Below are 14,658 nucleotides of genomic sequence, written 5' to 3'. Positions count from 1 at the left end.
GATCAATGAAATCAAAAAGACTGGCCTCACCACTGGACCCACCCAGAGTATTATAGATACTGGTATTGAAAATCCCATTGGATTTGCTGTCGATTGGATATCAGAACTCATCTTTTTCTCATCGTCTGGAACCAAAGAGCATATTTCTGTTTGCAATTTGAAAGGCGAATATACTACATTCGTCATTACTGAAAATCTCCGGAAAGTCTCGGGTCTTACAGTTGATCCTACAGAGTAATTATATTTATAAATGTTATCAATTTTAATCCGAACAAAATGAATATTAATTCCACATACAAGGTGAACTAATATTTCATTCAAGGCTGTGGGGTTGTTAAAAAAACGCGACTCGGACTGACATTTTCCCACAATTTGACTCTGATTATTTTAAAAATTTTAAAGATGTCAAATTGAGTTTTTTCCTATTTTCGTTCCTATATGTGTATGTATGTACATATGTACGTACATCATCATCATCATTTACAGCCATTCGCCATCCACTGCTGGATGAAGGCCTCTCCAACACGCTTCCACTCGTCTCTGTTTTGCGCAACACTCATCCATCTCATTCCGCACATTTTCCTAATTTCGTTCACCCATCTTCCTTGCGGTCTTCCTTTTACTCTTTTGCCTTCTCTCGGGTACCATTCAAGCACTTCTTTTGTCCACCTTTCGTCCATCCTCCTAGCTACGTGACCCGCCCATTGCCATTTCAATCTCTTCACTATGTCCGCTACCCTTGTCATATTTCTCACCCACGTGTTCCGCTTTCTGTCTTTCCTCGTTATGCCAAGCATACAGCGTTCCATACTTCTGTACGTACATAAGACAGTCTTAATTTCACCAACGAATGCGATGAATGGGCTTATTTTCAAATATCTCTGGTGTACTAATTTAACAGGTGACTAATACATATTTGTATATCATAAACTTTTTTAGTATCAGTGATCGATTCTGAGTTCGAATCAGTCAAAAACCTCGAGTTCGAATTTTCGCATGATCACAAAACTTCATCTATTGTTACTATGTACATAGAAAAAATTTGAACAAAATCCGACAACCGAAAGTAGAAGTTTTGTCTTGCGCAAGTTTCCATACATTTGCGCTCAATTTGTATCGAAAATGCAGTCATAGCTATTAGTATTTCATATTTCATAATGAATGTGTTTGTACGGTTCAATATCTAATTTTGTTTAGTGATCTCCTTATATTCCTCAAATACATAGTCATGGGTTGGTCACATCCGAATTTTTTTTATTTGTGGATAATTCAATTCTTTAATACATACTTAACATTTTGTATTAAATGTTTAAAAGAATGGCCCCTCAAATTGCCGCCATTTTCAATTTCAACCTGTCAGGCTCGTTCAAACCCATTTCCCATCACTATCTCAGATTTCGGGTCTTAACGCTTGTTTATTATTCTCTAATGTCAGTCCTCAGCTGCTGGATGGCTATTAATTTTTATTCACCTCAAATATTGTGAAGCCTCTCACAAAGAAGTTGATGACGGTCAAATCAGGCAAATGCACCAGAAATGTTCATTGAAAAATCGCGATGTTATTCAATCAACAAAATTTCTCTCAAAAGAACTATACTTTAATGGGCTACAATGCACTATATGGAAAGAACTCCAACTAAAACGCTGACCCTGACCCTGGCTCCAACCAAAATGTCACGACTTCGATTCCGACTTCACAGCCCTGTATTTATTCATTACTATATCTAACATCATCTATGAAATGATATAAGTGGCATTTGTTTCAATTAAATATAAATTGATGAATTGAAACTAATAAAAACTGTGTAAATATATTATTACATATTTATATTTTTAAAAAATCATTCATTAATTTTTACAGAGGTAAACTCTTTTGGGGACATATGAGAAATGGAGAACATACTATTGAAGTAAGTAACATGGATGGATTAGGCAGAATGATTTTAACATCTCACACTACCAATAAGGACCTCTCAATGCCACAAAGTATATAAATTATACATATATAACGTTGAAACAATATCTTAACTTACACAGAAACTGTATGTTTATAATTAATCATATTATTTATAACTTTTCATGATTTAGGTTTGATAATCGATATTCTTTCGAAGCGTTTATATTGGGTAAACGCGCATAGCGCTTCAATTCAATATTATGATTTCAAAATGAAGAAAATAAATAAGGTAATTTTTATAGAAATGTTTTAAGGGCAAGTCAAAAGATATGTAAAAAAACATGAATATATATTTCATCCGAATTTATAATTGTAATTTGGCACATCAATCAGTAAGGTCGCACAAATAATTAATCAATGCATTCTATCGATACATGAAGTTAATTTACAATTTTCAAAAGATGAGGGTGGGTACATTAGTATTATGGAAATATAGTAACTCGTGTCTATTACCATCAGTTAATAAATTTAAATTGCTTTTTTTAAATCAGTGGATGCAATGCAATATATTTTATTTTTTCATGAAAATCATGCATTGCAATCGAATAAAGTCATCACCACTGTGCTAACGTTCTTCTGTTAATTTCAGCTATTTTTACACCTTCACTTCACAAAAATCTACTTTGGTACTGACAGCCTACTCACCGTCATCTTATGCAATCTACTCATCGTTCAAGTGGTGTACAACATCACTGAGCTTCAGGCGTATGTTTAGTAGTATTCCGTAGAAAAATATTAATTGAGCCTAACTGCAATAAATAGCAGGTTATTGAAATGCTGATTTTATTTTTTGACTTGCCCGGTTTTCGATAAACATCTAATGCATTTATGAAATTTTTCAATTTATTTTCGTGATGCTAATTGTTTTAACTTAAAATTCAAGGTGCCAATACCGGCTATAAGTGAACCAAGTGCAGCCGTACCTTATTTTGAAAAATTATACTATGCATCTGGGCATGATCAAGCTATTCACGTTTGCGATAAAACTATGTGTGATGATGATAAACTTCTTCGTAATAATACAGGTAACTTTAATAATACGCCGCTGTTAATATCATGATATTAAAAGTGATTGTTATTAATTAATCTTTTTTTCGTTTTAGGAAATGTGTTGTCGTTACGAATCTATGATGCTAGTTTACAAACAGGAAACAATTCATGTTCAAAAGGTCGAGGTGGCTGTCATCATCTTTGTTTACCAACCAGTGCATATACTCGCACCTGTGCATGTGCAACTGGCCACTATGTGGATCACGCACATCCAAATCGTTGTATTGGTGAATATTTGTTTGTGCATCAATTTTGATAAATATACCAGAGGTCATAGTGGTAGCCAATCATAAAATAGAATATCAGTATTTCGAATTGTATAAATGCAGAATATTCGAATTTAGATTATCAAAATGTAGAACTTTTTGTAGAAACATTTCATTGTATCCGGTAATTAGAATACGATGAAAGAGGTAAATCAATTTAATGGGTGTTTTTGGTCCTTCCTGAATATTTTCCGTTTTGTAAAATTCAAAATATTTATATTCTGTATTTTGATTATACACCACTGATTTTATATTGCTTGTATGTATGTATTAAATTATGTTTTATTCATAAATTGACCATAATTTTCAAATTTTTTTATTTTTATATATATAACTTTATAATTTATAGTTTTTTTCTTGATAACATTTAAGGTATTGAAGAGTTTATGTTTTATTCAATAAATTGGGAAATTCGAGGTTTGAGTTTAGATGGTAATAATAGTACTGCTGTCCTCGGACCTATTTCTCATGTGTCTCTAGCAACAAGCATCGATTTTCATGCAGGTATACTATAAATTATATATGTATTTATGTCCACACTGGGATTACTTATTTATGAAAGATATTAATTTTTCTGATTTTCAGCAAAGGATCATATATATTGGGCTGATTCTGATCATGGAACCATCAGTCGTATTAAGCGTGATGGTACGGAGCGTCAACTGTTGATTGAGCAATCTGAGTCTGTAGAAAATGTTCCCATTGACTGGCTTACAGGTTTAATACATTTCAACAATTTTGTTTTAATTAAGTATTTAATTTAAATGACATATATACGTATTATGAACAGGACTGGCGATTGATTGGGTTGCTGGAAATATGTATTGGACTGATCCAAAGCAAAATGTCATTGAAGTCTCAAGATTGAATGGGAGCTCTCGCTACGTTGTTCTTTCTAATGATTTAGAGACTCCTACCGGTAAAATTATAAAATTATACCCTTTAACTAATCTGGAATGAATGCGATTACAATACTAATATTAGTGCTGTATCGTAATTTACTATGTATTTAAATTAATGAAATTATCAGTCAAAGTTGACATGTTATTATAATACATGTACTTGCCTATATAATGTACCAATTGTACCACTGTTATACGTAGTGTGCGCCAAGTTTTTATCAGATTTTTATATGTGTATTTTAGCTCTTGCGGTGGATCCAATTAAAGGCTTTTTGTTTTATGCTGGTGGTGGTTGGATCCAAAGATGTGGCTTAGATGGTTCTCAGCGTACCCTGCTATATAATAAAACAGTACAATCTTCAATCACAGACTTGTCATTAGATTATGAGGTATTTATTCCTATATGTATATTAAAACAGAAAAACAATTTCATATAATATTATATTATATATTTATGTATCAATAAATTTTGTGAAAAGATTTAACGTTAATTACACTGTTCGACAAATGACGACTTTTTTTTGGTTCAGAGACAAGATATAATTTTTCTTATAGATCTATGCCCAGTGAACACGAATCTGGTAATAAAAGTAGTCATCCAGTTGAAATCAAAAGTCAAAAGTACGTATTTTTACTTGGGATTTTTTCCCACTGTTAATACTATTTTATATTGAGTATTTCCTATTGAAATATGTTTATTGGGATAGTATTCTGGCCACATTATTTTTTGTTTTCGTTTAAAAGGGTTAATTGGAAGTGTGCTGAATTTTAAATCGGTAAAATTGCGAGCTAAAAACTCGTACTAGTATTTACTCGTATTTACACGAATATGAATTGAATTAATTGGTCATATCTCGTCTCTGAACCCTTTTTTCGTGTCGAACAGTGTTATAATTAATCACAATCTATATTGTGTACCTATATATTTTATATATGCTACTTATTCACCATATGTTTATATATATATATATATATATATATATATATATATATATATATATATATATATATATATATATATATATATATATATATATATATATAAAATTTATATACATATATATGTATATATTTACGTTGTAAGTAATTTCTCATTGAAAAAAATTATTTTGCTACAGAAAGGAAAAATCTATTGGACAGAATCTGGAAGTCGTTTAATCATGGAGATGAACTATGATGGATCGTCGCAAATAGTTTTACTCAGTCAAAATCTTGATAATCCATTTTCACTCACAGTGCATAATAATTACTTGTATTGGTTGGATACGTAAGAACAAATTCCACTCACTAAATTAAATTACAATTTTCCAATTTTTATTTTTTATTGTTCATAATTTTTTAGAATTAGTGAACACGGTTCAATTAAGAAAGCTCCTATTTCAAACCTTTCAAACTATGAGATTTTATCTCGAGGTTCTGGTGACTCACTAAAAGATGTACAAATATTTTCAAAACAAAGGTATTTAATGAATTGAATAAATTCAAGAATATTTTTTGCAGCTAATTTTAAATGTTATAATTACCTTAATTTCAGACAAAAAGGCACAAATCCTTGTGCAATACCTCATAACGGTGGATGTGCTGAACTTTGCTTATTCAATGGTGTAAATATAACTTGTGCTTGTCCACATGGCAATATTGCTCCAGATGGAAAGCAATGTGTTTGTACGTATATCCATATGTATGAATGTATAATGAAACTGAAAATGCGTTTATATATTTGTCAAGATACAATTTATTATATGTATATATATAAAATTGGGTGTTGATTGTAAATCAAAATTGAAGCTTTTAATTGTTTTAGACAGCAAACAAAACAATAGTTAAATAATGTTGATTAATAAATACTATTTTTAATTTAATAAGATAATTCTATTATTTATAGCTTACAATGCATTTTTAATGTATTCTCGAGTGGTACAGATAGATTCTATTCATATGTTTGATGAAAACAACCTCAATGCACCATATCCGGGAATAAAAGATCGGTAAAAATTATATAATTTTTATTATATCATTTACATATCGATGTCTATCTACTTAATTTAAAATATCTATCATTACAGTGACCTACGTAACGCAATAGGATTATCATTTGATTATAAAACTTCAAGATTATTCTATTCAGATATTCAGAAAGGTTCAATTAACACCGTGTTTTTTAATGGAACTGGAAATAGAGTAATTGTTGATCGTAAGTTGATTTTCTAATTGATTGTAATCTTAACAATATTTATATTATACAATTTTTATTGTTATTTTTAGAACAAGGGTCGGTCGAAGGTCTTGCATTTGATCAAATGTCTAATCATTTGTTTTGGACCTGTAATAATGATGCATCAATCAATAAAGTCAATTTATCAGTTGCCTTAGCGACTCCAAATCCAACTTCAGGTCCATCACACTCTTTTATATTATCCGGTAACGCTTTGTTTGGAAATAACAATTCTCTCGTTAAAAGAGTAATAAAACTAGAAAACAATGACAAACCCAGAGGAATTGCAATTGATAGTTGTCAAATGTTAGTATTCATTTATATGTGTATTTTTTTAGAATGCAGCTTATGCCAATTCAAATATTTTTGAGACTTAAGTTTTGACATGTATTTAAAATCTTATTTTATATTCTTACATATGTTATGATTTAATTAAAGGCGAATCTATTGGACAAATTGGAATGCTCAATCACCTAGTATTCAACGTGCTCATTCAAATGGTTTCGGACGGGAATCCATTATTACAACGGAGATTCGTATGCCAAATGCTCTCACTCTTGATCACAAAGCTCAAAAGTTATATTGGGCTGATGCTCGGTTAGATAAAATAGAACGAGCGGAGTATGATGGAACTCATAGAGTAGTACGTATATTTTTTTCTTGAAATTGAAGCAAAAATGTTAAAAAAATTCCTTAGCTCATGAGTTCTGCCAGTCCATTACTTTTTTCACAAAATTGCCAAACATATGTATATGTCGATTTCATGAAATATGCAAGAATTCGTTGCTTAGTTCATAAATTGAGCAAAACAGATATTGAGACCTATTGTGAATTTTTTTGGAACTAAACCAAATAACATTTCATTGGATGAATAAATCAAAACAATCTGTATTATAAACGAATAATAATTAACCATAGTAATGTTAATTTCAACTTACATATATTGCCAAAATTTCTGAAATATATTTATGAACAAACAAATGCTTTAATTTTTAACACATACGATTTTTAATCTAAAACTTAAACATTAATTTCTCGAAATGTCAAACAGTTAATGGCTTTTTATAAGAATACTACCCACAAATTAACTCATTAACAAAGTAACCTACTTGCACCATTCACGTATTGGGTGTTACATATACTTATGTATGTCCATTTAACTCAATTATCTTTTACGAATAGGTAGTAACTAAAGGAACACCAGCTCATCCATTTGACTTGGCGGTGTATGGAGATTCTATATTCTGGACTGATTGGGTCTTGCATGCTGTAGTTCGTGCGGATAAAATAACTGGATTAAATGTAGCTAATCTACGTAAAAATATTCCAAGACCTATGGGAATTGTTGCTATAGCTGAAGATACTGATGATTGTAATTTAAAGTGTTAATATTTGAATATTTTGTTTTTATCTCTTTTTAACTATTTGTGAAAATTATATTTTAGGTACTCAAAATTTGTGTAATGTTTTGAATGGTGGATGTTCAGATATTTGCAATCTGAGTGCAAGAGGTCAAGTAGTATGTAGTTGCCACGATGGTCGACATCTAACATCAGATGGTCTTCGCTGTACAAATTCTCAAATAACTTGTCAAGATGATTTTAGTACATCTACATTCATGTAAGCAATTCTTAAATGATTTGGAAAATATTTGGATCATTATTGATCAATACTATGTATCTATTATACGAGTATAATAAATAAGTCATTAGACAGTATACTATGTAATCGATTAACCTATGTATCATATTGAGTATGTATTTAATTTCTCACAAAATCTTTTGTATCCAGAATTTCTTAATTTTACCTGATATGGATCTACATAATGAAACAACTTAAATTTTTATCTTTTGAATATTTTTTGAGTAATTGGAAATTAGAAAAGTACAATTTAAATTTAACTCAATGATGAAAGGTATTTATTTTATTACTTATTCAGTATTATGTATATTTCAGGTGTTCCAATGGTGGTTGTATACCACTGGAATCTACTTGTGATGGTATTCGACATTGTTCTGATGGGAGTGATGAATCTGAACGCTACTGTGGTGAACTATCATTTATTCAATATATTTTACAGTAAATTTTTTGTTATTAATGGTGGATTAATAAATTATAGCTACGAGGGTCTGCAGTGATGGCTTTTTCCAATGTACCAACAATAGGTGTATATTATCAGCAAAAGTGTGTGATCGAATAAATGATTGTGAAGATGGGTCAGATGAAGCGTCTTGTCCTTGTGAAGGAGCCTTTTTCAGGTTAAAAATATTTTCACTTTATCTAGTATGGACATATGTATATACAAAGTTTTATTTTCCTGAGAAATTTCGAATTATATGCAAAACCGCCTGAGAGGCAGGGTAAATAGTTGGGCCCGGCGCTCCAAAAATCAAAAATAAAGACGAAATAATTTCTTCAACAATTTTTAATAATATTACTAAATAATGTTACGATTTTTGAAGTTTTTATTTATTTATTGAATTTCATTTTAAAGTTGTGGTGTTTCGTGTTTCATGTAAAAATTTTCCTGAATAATTTATACTATACATATAAATATATGTATGTATGTATGTACCAGTGGCGTGCAGTGAAAATCTCCCCGTTTTTGCCTAGCAGACTTAAGTGTGTGTGAGCAGGATTCAAGGAGACTCCGTATGACGTCACCTAGTCCCCTTGTATCCTACTCGGGCACACGTAAATACATATATAAGTAAGGCTGTGTGTGTGTGACAAAAACAGGTAGAATTTCACTCATGCCACTAATATGTATATTTGTTCATATACATATATATTTTTTTTTTATTATATACATATATACCAGGAAGGTCTTACAGGTAAACCCCAATGCGCTTTCCTGGCCAATTACAAACAATGCAGCATTTTTATTACATAAGTCGAAAAATTCGAAATTAATGAGACATCTAAGAATTTTAAACCTGTACATAGATTTGATTGTACATTGATCATACTCAAATAGTGGTGACATAATAGGTAGGATGGTTTATTTAATGCAGGAACCGTTTCAACAATAAAATCAGAAAAATTGGCACACTCCGATAGGAAACGATCGACCTAGAGTCACAAATATCCAAGTCTGGCCAGCAGCATTACAGATATACTCAAAATAAATTATTTTCAATCGAGGTCAACTCATGGGATTGAACCCGGTGCCTCTCGGTGCTAGGCAAAAGCCCAACCACCGAGCCGTGCTGCTGGCTATTTGTGCCCATTGTTTGAATTTGTGTTGTTTTAATTTTATTAAAGCATAAATTTTTACATTATTTCATAGATGTGGATCTGGTCAATGCATAAATTCTGAAGTTGTATGCGATATGAAATCAGATTGTCCAGATGTGTCTGATGAAATGAAATGCCCCACAACTGATTGTTCATCACCAAGAGCACTAGGTCGAACACCACCTGATCAATCTCCACTCGTGAGATGTCCGCATACTTCACCTTGTATACATCCATCATGGTTTTGTGATAACTATAATGACTGTCTTGACAACAGCGATGAAGAAAATTGCCCAAGTACATATTAAAATACATATATTTAGTGAGAAAGGTTTAGAAATTAAGAGGATACTTCAGGAATTTTGATTTATAATAACTAGTCACTAATGTAATAACATTTGGAATTCATTTTAGCGGTATCTACCGAAATAATTAAAGGTGAAAATAATACATGTGGCCCACATAAATTTGCATGCAATGCGACTTTCTGCATTCCATTACAATGGAGATGTGATGGTGAAGATGATTGTACTGACAACAAAAATCCTAATATCATTAGTCCGGATGAAGAAAATTGCAGTAAATGAACTTAAAACTTATTTATTGTATATTTTAATTTGAGTTAATCTATTTGTAATTGTGTAATTACATATACAATATATGAATTTAGAACATCAATGTCGCGCTAATCAATTCACATGCAATAACAAGGAATGCATTCCGGAAAGTTACCAATGTGATGGAAGTCCAGATTGCAGTGATGGTTCAGATGAATCTATTCATTGTAGTAAGATAATTCATTTAATCAGTACTTGACAGTATATATGTACACATACTGAATTACTATTACTATATTTACTAGGTAATAGAACTTGTTCGGAGAATCAGTATAGATGTGGTGATACAGCTAGATGTATTATGAAATCATGGCTATGTGACGGAGAATCTGACTGTATAGATGGCGAAGATGAAGGTGAAGCTGCTGATTGCAAACCTGTTCCATGTACTTCTCAACAGCTACAGTGTGCAAATGGAGTATGCGTTTCAAAAGTAAATCTTTTTCGAAAATTTTATGTTTCTCATTGCTACTAAAATTCTAAAAATACTAATACATGAATTTAACGTTTTTAGTTCTTTTATTGTGATGGTGATAATGATTGCTCGGATGGCTCAGATGAACCTGTAGGTTGTAGTGGAGGAGTAGGTTTAGAATGTGGGGATGGTAAATTTGCATGCTATAATCGATTGTGCATATTATCTACTTGGATATGTGATGGATATGATGATTGTGGAGATGGAAGCGACGAAGTCTCTACACTTTGCTGTTAGTTTCAAGCTACTTATTCTAAGTAAACTGTTTAAATACACAATATTTATTTTATGTATTATAATTACAGCTAAAAATGACAAATCAGGTCCATGCCAGAAATTCGAATATGAATGCACTAATCATGTTTGTGTCAACAGTACTCTTTTATGTGATGGTCATGATGATTGTGGCGACTTCAGTGATGAACAAAAGTGCAGTAAGTGAGCTTTTGGAATAAGATTATTATTTATTATATACATATATAAATTATCTATTAACAATGGTAGTACTTAAAACAATCCTTATGTATATTTAAGATAGTTTCTTTATTTATGTACTAAATGTTTCACTGTCACATTAAATTAACTAGGCACACAATAGTATATGTCTTTGTATTTATTTGTTATAGACATCAACGAGTGTGTTGATTCATTGTGTGCTCATCAATGCACAGATTTAAAAATTGGCTACCAGTGTTCATGTTACAAAGGTTATCAAGTATCTGATGGAAATGGACATCTTTGTGTAGATGTTAATGAATGCTTGGAAAATCCTTGTGGCCAAATTTGTCGGTAAGTTTTAATTTTTTCTAGTTTTTTCTAGATGTCATATTTAATGAATGCATATATAAATACATATATTACAGTAATTATCTTTTATTGTAATACTTGGCATAATCAATAAATATTTTTTAACTATTTACCATTTCTTTGTTGTAGAAACACTCAAGGTAGTTTTGTGTGTTCTTGCCAAGATGGATTTAGTTTAACTTCGGACAAAATTAATTGTAAAGCTAATAGCCGTAAGTCCTTTGATATAATTGTATTTAATTAATAAAACTAAATAATATGAAAATTGTGTTGTAAGTGTAAAAGTGTAAAATCAATTTTAGGAACCCTTGCATCACTGATATTTTTAAATCGGTATTACATTCGTACAATGAATTTGGTTAACGGAGATACTAATTTACTAGCTCATAATCTTTCAAATGGTGTTGCCCTTGATTTTGATTGGGCTGGTCAATGTATTTACTGGTCTGATGTTACCCGCCAGGGATCACAAATAAAAAGGCTGTGCGAAATGAATACAACAAATCAAGGAGGAGCCAGTAGCAATGCCACATACCAGGTACAAATAATATAACATGAGAATACAATGCCAAAAACAGCAAATATCATTTTTAATTATATTGATCCCATTTACTGTATTTTCAGGTGTTACACTCAGTAACTGTTTTAAATCCTGATGGACTTGCAGTGGATTGGATTGGTCGTAATCTTTATTGGTGTGACAAAGGTCACGATACCATCGAAGTGTCTCGTTTAAATGGTGGACATCGTAAAATTCTTTTAAATAAAGGACTTCAAGAACCTAGAGCTATAGCACTTGATCCAAAAAATGGGTTCGTTTCATTTTTATTTAATTAAATTTTATATTGTATATTGACAGCCATTAAATGTTTTAATATTTATTTTCCTTCTAGAAATATGTATTGGTCTGACTGGGGAGACCGACCTCACATTGGCCGTGCTGGAATGGATGGTTCAAATCCAAAAATCATTATTAATTCATCACTCGGTTGGCCAAATGCTCTTACAATATCGTATGAAAGTAGAGAATTATATTTTGCTGATGCTAAAGAAGATTATGTTGCCGTATCAGATTTAAATGGAGAGAATATACGTTTTCTATTCAGTAGAGGTAATATTTTTTTACTGTTTTTTTATGAGTTAATTAATATGTAAGTTAATTATCATATTTATATTTTAGTGAAAAATCCGTCTTTGAATTTACACCATATTTTTGCACTGGCTGTTTGGGAGGGCCATATTTATTGGAGTGATTGGGAGACTAAAACTGTTGAAAGATGTGATGGATATCCCAGACAGAAATTTTTACATGAAAATGTAGCAAACAATCAAACTGGGTCAACTTGTAAAACTATGGCTAAATTTGTTCATAAACCTATGGATATTAGAATATATCATCCATTCAGACAGAGACCAGAACCGAGTTAGTTGGATTTACTTATAAATTATAAAAAAATAACAATTGCATTTGTACACATACCAATTTTTACTTCATCTATTTTTACTGAAAACTGGACATAATCTGTGTATACAAACGCGATCTTACATTTGTCATACATATATGTATGTACATACATATATTGCAGGCCTGTGAAGTCGGTTCAATATTTACCGACTCCGACTCCGACTTTATTTTATGACTCGAATCACTAAAAATTAACATTTAGGTATAAAAAAAGTAAGTACATTCATAGTGCTTGTGTATGAATTTCATACACAAATAAATCAATTAGAAAAATGAGATTAAAATTAAACTATGAGACGGAGGAAACAATCGATTTTTAACAAACATCAAAATACATGCAATTCAAAGTTTTTATTTATAACTAGTTTTATGCCTTTTGAAATTTCAACGGGTGCTTTCGGCTTGATACATGATTTAAAATAAAGTTAGAATATGAATAGTAATAATTAATCGGAATCGGAACTGAAACAGAAATCGGGAATCAGTCATGCCGAAGTGCTGTTCGGGGACACATATTTTGCCGTGGCACACAGGCTAAGATGCTCTGGTCTAATGGTTTCCAACGCAGCCGAGCTGACGGATGGACCCATGTTCGACTCGCGGTCGAGACATATCGAATTAATTTCAATTAAAAATATATATTTAATTGTTTGATATGAAAACAAAAAAAAAGGTTCAAAACCTCGCTAAATAAAATTATTATAATTTTGTATTTTTATATGGCGAGAACGAAACATTTCAATTAATGTTTAAAAAAATGGGCCATTTAAATATTCTACGATGGTTTCACGGTTAAGTCTGTGAACTCAGGTATACCTATAAGAGGATATTTGTGTTCATGTGAGAGTTTGCCGGTTCGACTCCGAATGAGAATTTATACAGAGTTTAGGCTTTTTATCGATTCATCATTATGTTCGGCTAGCGTTAGGACACACACACACAGATTACCGTCTTTATATATATAATTCTCAAAAAGACATTATGAAATGTATTTTATAAGGTCCACAAAGATTTATTACAATGGGAACTTAATTTGCTTTCAAAATATCATAAACATTACAGAAATGTGCCCCCCTCTAGCTAACCACTTTACCATTTTTCAATATAATCTACAAATTTTCTTTTAAATTACTTATAATCCTTCAATAGTATAAAAAAAAGAACATACAATTTTCAATATTTATTAAGACTGTTTCGTTTTTCTTATGATTCATAGGTAGAAGTTTACGGTGTGAACAATTAAATTGTTCGGGTCTTTGCCTTCTAACACCAAATTCTAATGAACTCTTGGCACAATGTGCATGTCCCGAAAACTTTATTTTAGCTGACGATGGACGCAGTTGTAAAGCTAATTGCACTACCGCACATTTTGTATGCGCCAAAGCATTGAAATGTATACCATTTTGGTGGAGGTGTGACACACAGGTATATTGAATTTTCCTACATATGTAGTTGTGTATTATGTACATATATCCGATAATAAGCATTGTTGCGCAGGACGATTGTGGAGATGGATCGGATGAACCTGAATCTTGTCCTCATTTCCAATGCATGCCAGGACAGTTTCAATGCAGGAATGAACAGTGTATACATCCTTCTCAACTTTGTAATGGTGTTGATAATTGTGATGATGGTTCTGATGAACTGGATTGTGACAAGGTGAATAT

The 14,658-nt window shown here is 31.4% G+C and overlaps 1 protein-coding gene across 1 annotated transcript in view; it reads left to right on the top strand.

The window, feature by feature from the left end:
- LRP1 (LDL receptor protein 1) overlaps positions 1-14,658 on the top strand; it is a 53,744-nt gene that overhangs the window by 27,885 nt on the left and 11,201 nt on the right. Inside the window, exons 33-66 of the mRNA XM_077427425.1 lie at positions 2-234; positions 1,862-1,986; positions 2,089-2,186; positions 2,841-2,982; positions 3,061-3,234; positions 3,646-3,777; positions 3,859-3,990; positions 4,064-4,192; positions 4,419-4,564; positions 5,294-5,442; positions 5,518-5,634; positions 5,710-5,840; positions 6,061-6,163; positions 6,242-6,369; positions 6,441-6,696; positions 6,829-7,033; positions 7,573-7,762; positions 7,836-8,010; positions 8,347-8,438; positions 8,510-8,648; positions 9,680-9,924; positions 10,042-10,206; positions 10,298-10,414; positions 10,490-10,677; positions 10,759-10,951; positions 11,025-11,153; positions 11,346-11,508; positions 11,656-11,738; positions 11,829-12,064; positions 12,151-12,338; positions 12,420-12,637; positions 12,707-12,949; positions 14,208-14,416; positions 14,489-14,650. Coding sequence (XP_077283551.1) covers positions 2-234; positions 1,862-1,986; positions 2,089-2,186; positions 2,841-2,982; positions 3,061-3,234; positions 3,646-3,777; positions 3,859-3,990; positions 4,064-4,192; positions 4,419-4,564; positions 5,294-5,442; positions 5,518-5,634; positions 5,710-5,840; positions 6,061-6,163; positions 6,242-6,369; positions 6,441-6,696; positions 6,829-7,033; positions 7,573-7,762; positions 7,836-8,010; positions 8,347-8,438; positions 8,510-8,648; positions 9,680-9,924; positions 10,042-10,206; positions 10,298-10,414; positions 10,490-10,677; positions 10,759-10,951; positions 11,025-11,153; positions 11,346-11,508; positions 11,656-11,738; positions 11,829-12,064; positions 12,151-12,338; positions 12,420-12,637; positions 12,707-12,949; positions 14,208-14,416; positions 14,489-14,650 — 5,535 coding nt within the window. The remainder of the gene's footprint in view (position 1; positions 235-1,861; positions 1,987-2,088; positions 2,187-2,840; positions 2,983-3,060; positions 3,235-3,645; positions 3,778-3,858; positions 3,991-4,063; positions 4,193-4,418; positions 4,565-5,293; positions 5,443-5,517; positions 5,635-5,709; positions 5,841-6,060; positions 6,164-6,241; positions 6,370-6,440; positions 6,697-6,828; positions 7,034-7,572; positions 7,763-7,835; positions 8,011-8,346; positions 8,439-8,509; positions 8,649-9,679; positions 9,925-10,041; positions 10,207-10,297; positions 10,415-10,489; positions 10,678-10,758; positions 10,952-11,024; positions 11,154-11,345; positions 11,509-11,655; positions 11,739-11,828; positions 12,065-12,150; positions 12,339-12,419; positions 12,638-12,706; positions 12,950-14,207; positions 14,417-14,488; positions 14,651-14,658) is intronic.

Source organism: Arctopsyche grandis, chromosome 3, assembly GCF_051622035.1.
Source record: "Arctopsyche grandis isolate Sample6627 chromosome 3, ASM5162203v2, whole genome shotgun sequence".
In the NCBI taxonomy this organism is placed as follows: Eukaryota; Metazoa; Arthropoda; class Insecta; order Trichoptera; family Hydropsychidae; genus Arctopsyche; species Arctopsyche grandis.
This window is presented reverse-complemented; position numbering and strand designations above follow the sequence as displayed.